At 38.2% G+C, this 12,200-nt stretch overlaps 1 protein-coding gene across 1 annotated transcript in view; it reads left to right on the top strand.

The window, feature by feature from the left end:
• Positions 1-12,200, top strand: part of LOC308662851 (E3 ubiquitin-protein ligase RNF213-like) — a gene marked incomplete at its 5' end in the record, with an annotated part of 152,986 nt that overhangs the window by 103,917 nt on the left and 36,869 nt on the right. Inside the window, 9 exons of the mRNA XM_081318995.1 lie at positions 1,670-1,770; positions 3,242-3,424; positions 3,544-3,701; positions 3,789-3,891; positions 4,070-4,184; positions 5,392-5,608; positions 5,812-6,008; positions 10,867-10,989; positions 12,078-12,188. Coding sequence (XP_081175121.1) covers positions 1,670-1,770; positions 3,242-3,424; positions 3,544-3,701; positions 3,789-3,891; positions 4,070-4,184; positions 5,392-5,608; positions 5,812-6,008; positions 10,867-10,989; positions 12,078-12,188 — 1,308 coding nt within the window. The remainder of the gene's footprint in view (positions 1-1,669; positions 1,771-3,241; positions 3,425-3,543; positions 3,702-3,788; positions 3,892-4,069; positions 4,185-5,391; positions 5,609-5,811; positions 6,009-10,866; positions 10,990-12,077; positions 12,189-12,200) is intronic.

The raw sequence follows: 12,200 nt of genomic DNA, 5'->3' as shown, positions 1-12,200 counted from the left end.
GTCGTCTTATACGCTGGAAAATACGGTATCTTGAATTCTCCATGTTCTATATTAATAGATTTTGATATTTAACCATTTTTCTTTGCCTCTTGTTTCGTTTCTTTAAAATGTTTCCTGTGTTGAGACCAATAAAGATATTTTCAGGCACAACCTGGTCTAATATTTATTCCATATTTTCACATAATGATTTTTAAAATCTACATTTACTTTAAGTTAAAGTAAAAGTTTTAACATTAAAAAACCATGCCAATCAAACCTCTGATTATGTTACTCTAATTCTAACATTGTCTTATTTTTCAACAACACCCACTTTTTCATCGAAACCAAACACCAGGCTGCAAAACCCAATTTAAAATCAATAATCATAATCCTCCTCTTTCCTTTGGATCTTGAAGAATTTTATATTCAGCTCTTGGTTTTTTTTATTATGCCATGTAAATCTAGATACATCTTTTTTATCATTGCTTAAGAGGCAAATCATTTTTCAAAATAGATATCGTTTGAAATAAAAGAATCATTCTACAGTACATTCATCTTTACCTCAAAACTTCTCCAAACAATGATAATTGTAACTTTTCTCATTTTTAACAAGTCTTAATTTCATTCCACATCTTAACATAATTTCTTCTTTTGTCCTGGCCACTTTTTCAGAGGCACAAATGGGGGCATTTTAACTAACTGCATCACTGTTTGGTTTGGTGGTAGCAGTGCCTCAGATAGAAGGTCCGTACGTAGAGTGGTAAGGACAGCTGAGAAGATTATAGGAAGCTCAGCCGGCCTGGCCTGAGGGGGGATTGGTGGGGTTTTTACTATCATTTTATTGGGGTTTTATTAATGTATTTATTGTTTTTTATGGGCATGTATTTAATTACTTTTTAATTTTTGTAGCTTTGTGTTTTATTCTTGCCCTGTACACCGCCCTGAGTCCTTCGGGAGAAGGGCGGTATAGAAATATTAATAAATTAAATTAAATTAATTAAATTTCCCATTATGCAGAACACTGCTTAAAAGCGCTATGTGCTTAAAGCTTGAAATATTGTTTAGAGACCTACACACCCACTTCATGGGGTCTCTTTCTGTTGCTCCCCTCTGGGAGGAGGTTTTGAAGTATTTATAGCAGAACTACCAGATTCTGTAACAGCTTTGTTCCCTACGCCATCTGTCTGGTAAACTATCAAGATTCGTTTTTCTCGCCATATATATGTATACATCCAAACTAGACTTCTCTGGGTCATATATGTGTTTGTATGTGGGTATATGCTTTTTTTGTCATGTTTGTGTAGTATATATTGGAGGTGGTTACCCTTTGAAAGCTGTATGCAGCGAAATCTTATTTTAATGTATGCTGATTAGTGTACGTTTAAAGTGACAATAAAGTTATTCTATTCAATTCTATTCTAACTATTTTGAAATAATGGTACAATTTATAAGTTATTTTAATATGCAGGTATTTTGCTTTTTTCTCAATTTGAAAACCAGTTTTTGTAATCAGTTCTTTTTGATCTTCCATCCTCCTTATTGATTTAAAATTAGAACAGTTTTTTAAAAGGTTTGATATTTAAGCATTTTAAATATTTTTTAAATGGTAAGTGAGAAAACATGTTGGTCCTCTACTTTCACTTTTGGAAATTGTAATGATGGCATTTCTCTCCTCACTTTCCTCTCCCAGTGTTTTCAGTGGGATTCTGACATCAAAACTATGAGAACATTCAGTGCAGTGATGAGAATACTATGTCAGTGCAAGGAAGATGCCAGTCAATCATTTTGCAGGTAATGCTTTAGGAATGGAATGATTGGTATAGGAAGGCTTCAAAAATATCACAAATGTTTTCGTTTCTGTTGAACCTCAACCTGGTATTTAACAAAAAGATCAAGACCTATAGTAACTCAACCTGGCTCCCAAAACTCTCTTTGTAATAGAGGCAGCAGAGGTACGAGCCCTTATGAATGAATAAATGACCCCTTTCTGCCTTTATAGATTTGTGTTTTCATCTTCTACTCTATCTCTTCCTTCCCCATGAGAGTGGAGAAAAAGCAATGGAAGAATTGCTTATACAAGGTCACAGACATAAAGTTCAGAATATGCACCATTAAACCTATTTCAACATTCATCACCGTTTTAGTCCTTTTCCTGGATGCTTATTATTTCACTGTCGCATAATAAAAGAAATCTGAATAAAATAAAAGAGGAACTGATTTTTCCCCCAAACTAATTTAAACAACCAGGCTATAATACAGTGGACTGACATACAATGGCAGCATTTACAAGTTGTTAATGGGTGAATATTAGAGAAAAGAAGGTACATTTTGAAATAAAATTATTGCCTACAAAGTAAATCTAACTCAATTGGTATCAATAAAGAGTATAGGGAATCATTAACAAAAGAGAGAACTTCAGATTACTTTAATCTTCGGTATACTGAGTAAAACTATGCTTGCTGATTCTCGGCTAGATTTCAGGAGAAACATCTCTTCTAAATGTGGTCACATGCTTCTTAAAATTAGGTTTATAGTTTGTAGTTCCTATTCTTAAACTGCTATGAAACATAAGTGAAAAGGAGGACTTTTTAGCTTTGCCTATAAATCAGTTGCATCATTACATGGAGGGAAAAGGTCAATTTATGGTGACTCATATGCTGGTAACTTCAAAATCAAATAATTACAGTGTGTTTTGTGTGTGGCTTTTCTTAAAGATGGTCCAGAAATTGTAACCAAACCACAATGTAGCAAAACCTCCCAAAGGTCTGGCATAACTTCCCAGTTGAAATATTTTTTTCTAGTTGTTGGTGGCTTTGTGGTACCAATACAAGCTGATCACAATGAACTTGGTTTACGACAAGTTTAGTTGAGGATTGCTTACTCTGACGGAGTACGCCTCATGCTTTTAGGTCACCAGTGAATCTTTGCACATATTCATTAGATAGCTGTGATTAACTCTACTTTTCCTATGAGAGAAGTTGTATGGGGGAAGGTACTGACCCTGAGGTTAAAGCAAACCCCTCCTTTTGAAGCTAGGGCTTAAAGCAAAGTTATTTGCCCAGGCATTTTAATTGTAATTTTGCTGCTCTTATTATATTTCTGGATGCAGCCCTGGACCATGTTAGGAATGAGCAATGTGCAAATACTCTAAGTAAAAACAAATGTGAAGGGTAGAACAGGGCTTACCTATGCTACTACTTCATTGTGAACTCTATAGTTAAGTATATATTGCCGCTTACATGTTTCTCTCTTGATTTCACAGGTTTGGTTTAAGCTCATGCCCAATATGTTTGGGCGATCCTAGAGATCCAGTAAACCTTCCTTGCGATCACGTATTTTGTTATGATTGTATCAAACAGTGGCTGGGGCCGGGACAGATGATCTGTCCACTTTGCTTGGTCAGTCTACCAGATGATTACAATCCCACAGTATCTGAGGAGCACAGGTGAACCTTGTCCTTCTTATCCATCAGATAAAATTTTTCTGAGGACATTCAGTTGCTGCATTGGCTCTGCATTTCTTGGTAGTTTACTAGATAAATAATAACTTACATTTTCTCCACAGCATTGCCATAAAGAAAAACACCCAGTTCCGTAAATTATGCAACAATTTTTTCATAGACCTGGTTTCCACAATGTGTTTCAAAGGCAATAATCCCCCAGAGAAATCTGTGATTGAAGAGCTGTTGAATCTGATGTTTGTGCACAAGTCAATTTTGAAAGGTATGATCATAACATCTGTTGAGATTGTTCTAACCTAAAGGGAAGGATGGTACTGTTTCTCCAGACTGACTTGCATTATATCCTTAGGCCCTGAAAACTTACATACCAAATCTTTGTCCCCCTTTGATGATGTGGTGGATAAATCTCCTGTAATCCGTTCTGTGGTGTTAAAATTGCTTCTGAAATACAGGTAAGATTTTCAAATGGGATGCATAAATTGGGGCAGAACATTCTACTTCAGCATCTCTGTTGCATGAGAAATGCATCCTTATGACCCTGGGGATATCTTTTTTATTTCCTGAAAATTGTTAAAAATAATAAAAATCCCTATATTATTTGTGGATAAATGGAGGTTTCTCTTTTGATAGCTTCAGTGATGTGAAAGCCTATGTACAAGAGCATTTATCACAAGTTGAAGCAAATCACATCATAGACAAGGAAGATAAAATAGAGCTGTACATCCTATTCATCAGTTGTTTTGAGGTAACTGTCTTTTTCAGATTTCTTCAACAGGGAAATGTGGCCAGAGAGACAGTAGGTTGTTGAGGAAGAGTATTATATTTGCATGAAAAAAAGTGTGCACTACTCTCCTTAAAGGAAAAGGAGAAGGAAAGGAAAAAGATATTTGTTCCTAAAGAATCTGTAGTTATCTTATTTCTGCTATGTTTTTTTTGGCTCCTGTACACTTTGATTTTCTCAAAAAAATTGTACATTGTGTTTAGGTCAGACTCAAAGACATGAGTAAGATGCTGCTGTTATGCTATTGTATCAGAATCTGCTATATTGTAGTCAACTCTGGTTCTTTATTGACTTTTACAAATCTAGAGGAAATGACTGAAAATTTAAAAAGTAAAGTGAATCAGTGTCTTCTCATTTTCCAATTTAGTTTTACATTTACTAAGTTATCAATTCTGAAAGTAGGATTGTTAAAGCAGCTTTTCACAGACCACATTGTGCCAATTTTTATTAAAATCAGCTTAAATCATGTTGCAGATCATTGCAAGTGAACATAGTTTATTAATTTTATTAACTGGACATTTTGTCACCATGTTCCTGATTTTAATAAACCAAATGATGTATGTATGCACTGTATGTATGTATGCATCTTAGTTCTTAGTACCAATTCTCCCTGTAGCCCTTTTTTTTCTGAAAGTTTGACTTTCACCTGGAATTCTCACTTAAGAAATCTTTAAGTTAAGGCCATTCCAGTGAACACGTGACAGAGCCAGTTTCCAGTTTTGCCTGCACACAAAGTTTCTCCCATAAACTTTTGTTAAAAGTGCAGAAATCTTGATTGCCCCTAAGTCAAAAGTGTAAAGCTTGAGGCATGCTTGAGCAGATTGGAGTTGGTAAATCTACTAGATGTAAAACCTACCCTTTCCCCTAAGGCACCCACCAAGCCAGGGGACAATGCTCATCCTTAAGCTGGAACACTACTTTCCCCTTCCTCTGCCTTAATATGAGGACAGTTAGACTTAGGGGTTGTCATTATCTCCACTGTTCTATTGCCTGCTCCCAAAGAGTAGACCTAGTTATTTTGTTGAAAATATTCCAGATAGGTTCTTTTTTATATACACACACACGTGTTTGTGTGTGTGTGTGTGTGTATTCATATAGAAGGGTTAAAAATTGCTTAATTTGGAAGCCTTAGCTGGTATAAAATAATTGGAAAGTATTCTTTTATTTTCAGGATTCATTGTGTGAGAAAATAGAAAATTTCCCCAAAGAAACCAAAATACGTTGCTTGGCAAAGGATGGGCATTTTCTGGAAAATTACATTCATCAGTGGAACCGTCGCCATCCCGTCTCCCCCAAAATTACCATTGAGTATTTGCAAGGAATTGCCAACCTCCGCCTATGCATGGATAGAGCTGCAGAGGTGATCTTTGAAGTTCACGAAACTTCAGGCAAGTGGATTATGGTAGCCACATGGAAATGCTAACTTGCCAGAGAACTCTCGTAAGCGAGTTCTTACTCAGTGGGGAAACAATTGGGGGGGAAAATCTCTTTTTTTGTAAATACAAAACTCTTTGCAGGATAAGTTCTCCATCTTTTTAGAACTGCTGTGGTATGGTTGGGAATTAAATACCAACTTTTCTTCTTTCTGCAGACAATACTGAAGATAAAGAAAAGCAAATCTACTTGGAAAAAGTGAGGCGGTTCTTCCATTGTATTCAGAATAACTGGCATAACATTTACCTTGTGCGAAAGCTTACTAGCCAGTATGGGTTGGAATTCACACAGAAGCTTTTGAGTAACCACCAGTATCACTGGGTATTCCCATCAGAAATAATTGAAGAGCAACAGGTAATTCCAATTTCTGTCAACAACTTATAAATATTTCTGGAATAGCAATAGCTTCACAGTGCTTTATAGCCCTCTCTAAGTGGCTTACAGAGTCAGCATATTGCCCCCCAACAATCTGGCTCCTCATTTTATCAACCTCGGAAGGATGGAAGGCTGAATCAACTTTGAGCCGGTTAGAATCAAACTCCTGGCAGTGGAATGCAGAGTTAGCCTGTAATACTGCATTCAAACCATTGCGGCACCACACCTCTTCCAAAGACAGCTTTGCACAGATAAATGAATGGGTGTCAGAAGGAGTTTTTTGAAAGGATCTTTGTTTGACTGACCTTGATTAGATTGTCTTGCTGTGAGATATTAGTGTTAAAATAGAATGGCTGGAGAGACAGCTGTCTGAGATTAAACTGTCAAACAGTTCCGAATGGCCAATGGATTCACATGCCTGTTTACTTTATAATAATAATAAGTTGGAAGGGACCTTGGAGGTCATCTAGTCCAACCCCCTGCTCAGGCAGGAAACCCTATACCATTTCAGACAAATGGCTGTCCAGTCTCTTCTAAAAAACTTCCAGTGTTGGAGCATTCACCACTTCTGGAGGCAGGTTGTTCCACTGGTTAGTTGTTCTAACTGTCAGGAAGTTTCTCCTTAGTTCTAGGTTGCTTCTCTCCTTTACTAGTTTCTATCCGTTGCTTCTTGTCCTGCTTTCAGGTGCTTTGGAGAATAGCTTGGCTCCCTCTTCTTTGTGGCAGCCCCTGAGATACTGGAACACTGCTATCATGTCACCCCTCACCCTTCTCTTCATTAAACTACACATACCCAATTCCAGCAACCGTTCCCTATATGTTTTAGCCTCCAGTCCCCCAATCATCTTTGTTGCTCTTCTCTGTACTCTTTCTAGAGTCTCGACATCTTTTTTACATCATGATGACCAAAACTGGGTGCAGTATTCCAAGTGTGGCCTTACCAAGGCGTTGTAAAGTGGCATTAACACTTCATGTGGTCTTGATTCTATCCTTCTGTTAATGCATGCTTGCTCTGTGTTGGCTTTTTTGGCAGCTGCAGCACACTGCTGCTCATATTTAAGTGATTGTCCACTATGACTCCAAGATCCCTCTCACAGTTGCTACTATTGTGAGGTACCACCTCCTATACTGTACCTGTGCATTTGATTTTTCTTGCCTTAATGTATGTAGAACCTTACTTTTTTCACCATTAAATTTCATTTTGTTAGCACCCAATGTTCAAGTCTGTCAAGATCCTTCTGTATCTTAAGCCTATCTTCTGGAGTATTGGCTATTCCTGCCAGCTTGGTGTCATCTGCAAATTTGATGAGTTCCCCATCTATCCCCTCATCCAAATCGTTGATGAAGATGTTGAAGAGCACTGGGCCCAGAACAGAGCCCTGGGGCACCCCACTACACACTTCCTTCCATGTAGATGCAGTTCCATTGAGGACCACACGCTGAGTACGGCCTGTCAGCCAGCTACGAATGCATCTGGTGGTGATGCTATCTAACCCACATTTTTCTATCTTATCAAGTAGTAGGTTGTGATCTACTTTATCAAATGCCTTACTGAAGTCCAAGTAAATTATATCTGCAGCATTCCTCTGGTCCACTAGTTTTGTCACTTGGTCAAAGAATGCAATAAGGTTTGTCTGGCAAGATCTGTTTTTGACAAACCCATGTTGGCTTTTAGTGATAACTTTGTTCGCATCAAGGTGTTCGCTGATTTGTTGTTTGATTATCTTTTCCAGAATCTTCCCAGGTATTGAGGTCAGGCTGATAGGTCTGTAGTTTCCTGGATCTATTTTTTTCCCCTTTTTTGAATATGGGAACTACATCAGCTCTCTTCCAGTCCTCTGGTAGTTCCCCAGTGTTCCAGGATCTTTGAAAAATATAGTTCAGTGGCTCTGAGATCACATCTGCCAGTTCCTTGAGAACTTTGGGGTGTAATCCATCTGGTCCTGGTGATTTGAACTCGTCTAGGCTGGACAGGTGCTCACTTACCATTTTCTTGCCTATCTTAAATTGGTTTCTATTCTGTTTTTTATGGCACTGGGTTTGGTAGGTTGGACTGTTTTTCCCCTTTGTGTAAAGACAGATGCAAAAAATGAGTTAAACAGTTCTGCTTTCTCCCTGTTGCTTGTCACCTTCTTGCCACTTTCCCCCACTAATGGACCAATCATTTCCTTAACTTTTTTCTTGTTTCTTATATGTTGAAAGAAGGTTTTTTTTTTGTTATTTTTGACTTTGGTCGCAAGCCTTAGTTCATTTTGAGCCTTAGCTTCCCTCACTTCATCTTTGCAGGCACGGGCTGTTTGCTGATATTCTGCCTTAGTTATGTGCCCCTCTTTCCACTTCTTATACTTGTCCTTTTTATCTTTCAGTTTATCAGAGAGTTCTTTATGCAGCTATGCTGGTTTCTTTTGAAAGCTGCTATTTTTCTTCTTTGTTGGTATTGTGCTAGACTGGGCCTTTATTATCTCACTTTTCAAAATTTCCCAAGCTTCTTGAGTTGTTTTCCCCTTTAGGATTCTCATCCATGGAATTCTTCCCATGGTCTCTCTAAGTTTATTGAAATTAGCTCTTTTAAAGTCCAAGACTCTAGTTTGGCTGTGTTCTATTGCTTGTGTTTCCATAATGTTGAATTCCAATATTGCATGATCACTTCCCCCCAAGGTTCCTATGGCTTTGACACTTTCTATCATTTCCTCTCTGTTAGTGAGAATTAAATCCAATATGGCTAATTCCCTAGTTCCCTTCTCTACTTTTTGGGAGAGAAAGCTGTCTGCTAGGTTTGTCAGGAATCTTTTAGATCTTCCACTTGGTGCAGAATTTGTCTCCCAGTTGATATCAGGGTAATTAAAGTCCCCCATTACTATTGTGATGAGCTTCCTACATACCTTAGTTAACTGACTAGCAAAAAGTTAATCTATTTCCTCTGCTTGGTTGGGCGGCCTATAGTATACACCTATGGCAATGTCATTTTTCCCCCTTTTATATTGACCCAAATACATTCAAGTTTACAGTTTTCATCATTGTTGTGCTCTATTTCTGTAGAGATAAAGTTATTTCTTATATAGAGAGCAACTCCACCTCCTCTTTTGTTTAGTCTATTTCTTTTAAATAATTTAAATCCCTCTCGCTGTGTGTTCCATTTGTGGGTTTCATCCCACCATGTTTCTGTAATGGCAACAATATTGTATCCGCCCTCTTTACCTGAATTTCAAGTTCACCCTGCTTACTGTTCATACTTTGCGCATTGCTGTACAGACATTTGAGTCCTTTATGACTGACCCTGTGTTTACTTGCTACATAACTTGTGTGGTGCCTAAGTTCCCCTATTTTCTTAAATTGCCAGGGACAGTAATGTTCTGTATCAATTAACTCACTGTCCCCGTTGTTTAGTTTAAATATTCCTCCAGAAAAGCTGTGAATTTACTGCCAAGTAACTCAGTCCCTTTCTTGGATGGATGCAGGCCATCTCTTTTGTACATTTTTTCATTGGACTAGCTACAGACATCGTGACTAATATAACCAAAGCCTTCTCCTTTACACCACTCCTTTAGCCACATATTAAATTCTGCTATACGCTGGCCTTTTCCATTTTGCTCCTTATACACTGGTAAGACCTCTGAAAAAGTGAGCCTACAGCCTATTCTGCTGAGTTCCTGCCCCAAGCTCTGGAAATCATTCTGCACAGAGAGTACATCGTTTTGGGACAGATAGTTAGTGCCAAGATGTACAATGGCATCCACATCACAGTCTTTGCTGGCATTGTTGACTATTTTGAAAATGCGCTTCTTGTCCCTACTGGCAGTAGCACCTGGAAGACACCTGACCTCTTTTGAAACCTCTGTATCCTTTCCTAATTTAACATCCCTTATAATTGAGTCACCAACCAGAAGGTGGCTTCTCTTTTTGGGTATCTTTCTTTTCTTGCATGACTGATGTGGAATACCTGATTCGCACTTCTCCCTGTCAGAAACAAGTTCATCTCGAACCATGGTCCCCTGCTTATTTGAGTTATCACAATTACCTTGGCCTGTTTCCTTAATGTCCCTGTTAAGGTCAGCAAGGGCACTGTATCTGTTATGCAGGGACACAGCTAAAGCTTTGGGTTTATGGTTCACAGCTCTCACCCTGCCGGATCCCACAGTTGTCCACACTGCCCTTCTCCTGCAGGATCTTTGCGGTAGAGGGGGCTGATAGCGTGGAGGCTCAGTAAAGTAGGAGGGCTGAACTGAACACCTGATTTCTGCCTGAAGAGCACAGATTACAGACCCTAGATGAAGAATCTGTCCTTGTAGACTAGTAATTTGTGTACATATAGGACAGTTTCCCAGTTTGAAAAGAGTGCTGCGAAAGACAGCTGCAAAACAAGTGTTGCACTGAACTAAGCCAGACATGCTGAGATGAAAGGAATCTCAGATGCACCTGCCCTGAATATACCACCACTATTTTTTATTTGTTTTATTTTATTTGTTATACAGTATGATTCACGCGCGGGCCGCTACTGTGCCCCTCCACCCACTTCTCCTGAATTCACAGTTTTGTAGCTTTTCCCAGCAGCCTCTGGCAGTTTAAAAGCAAAGAGGGTCCAATCAGCAAGGACTTAGCTACTGTGCCCCTCTACCCACTTCTCCTGAACTCACAGTTTTGTAGCTTTTCCCAGCAGCCTCTGTCAGTATAAAAGCAAAGAAAGTTTTAACTTTCAGAAGCTTCCTATTGTCCAACTTTCTAAAAAAAGTCTGAAAATCCCATTGACTATGGTAGGGACATGTTAAATGAATGAGTGAATTAGTACATACGGTATGCCTTTAAGAGGTTTTTTTTTTTTGATGTTTTGTGGCCTCAGACACTCCAGCCTGGTCGCATTGATCGATTCCTGGTTTGTGGCAAAGACTACAAAGCCATACGCAATGCTGTGGAAGAAGCACTGATAAAAGGCGAGACAGAAGTCATTGCAGCAGCCCTGAAGGTAACTCCTTTCTTTCTGAGCAGCTTAGCTCTTCTTGGTTGGCAGGAAGGGGCCCTTCTCTGATTTGGTAATAAGCAAAAAGTACTAAAGGATTTCTCAGATGCTCCATTCATTTCTGTTTCTATTAGCTATGCTGGACAAAAAGAGAGAGAGATTTTTGTTGATACTGCTTTTAAAGAGCCAAGTGGCATTCTAGTATTTTCTTCTTTAGTTTTTCTAGACAATGTTACATACCCAGTTTGAAAATTTGGAAGGAAGTTTTACTGGAATTGTTTACAAATGAAAAAGTATTCTTCCTTCAGAAATAGCTCATAGCCTGTTTGAGCCAGTGAACCCCTTTGGGATTTAATTCTCATGGCAGCCATAGAGAAATTTACTCAATTTACTTAATCCTCTCTGTCATTCAAGATTACCTTATTTTGTTTTCTTTTTTGGGTGTGTGTGTGTGTGAATTTTTCCAAACAAAGCACTACACTGTAATCATTTCCTAATTTTATTTTCTGGACCTGGAGGTTGAAAAATTGAATCATGCTGGCATTTTTCATAGCAGTGTGCTTAGTTATCCATAACTGCTTTAATTAATAGAATCTGGGGAAAAACACTGTGGGGAATAAGAAATATGTACAAAGGATCTGAGTTAATCCACTTTGGTCTTACCAGGATCATTGATCATTGATTTATTTTGTAGAATGTTTTATGTTTGATTGGTGTGGAAGACAGATTGGCTTACAAAGAGAAATTCAAAAAGATAAAAAATAATGCAGTCCAAATTACTTGCATTAGTTGGTGGAATCAATTTGACTGCCAGATTGGAATAGAGATTCTTAGGCAAATCTGTGCCATTCCCTTGCCTGGTTTTCCCTTTACAGTTGGTGAGAAAACTTTTACAAAACAGCTTGGTCTAGCTGCTTATAGGTTAGTCTAGGAGGTTAAACTACTATGATTCAATACCTCTTTGGAATTTGTAGTGTAAGTCTGTGTTTTATTAATTCAGGTTTTATTTCTGTCACCAGCCAAAGATGGAAACTGCACTCCTGATTATCTTGTCTCTTTTTAATAGTTTTGGCTATTTGTATCTTTCCCTTCAGGCATGTAAGGACTCCAACTCTGCCCTGGCAGTTCATTTTCTTTTGACTATCTTCAGAGAACTCACATCACTGTATAGATGCAGAGACCCAAATGCTCACCCTAAGCAGAAGGTAAATTCATTT

Source organism: Vipera berus, assembly GCF_964194415.1.
Source record: "Vipera berus genome assembly, chromosome: 2".
Taxonomy (NCBI): domain Eukaryota; kingdom Metazoa; phylum Chordata; class Lepidosauria; order Squamata; family Viperidae; genus Vipera; species Vipera berus.
Note: the sequence above shows the minus strand (reverse complement) of the source record. Positions and strands in the feature narration are given on the sequence as shown.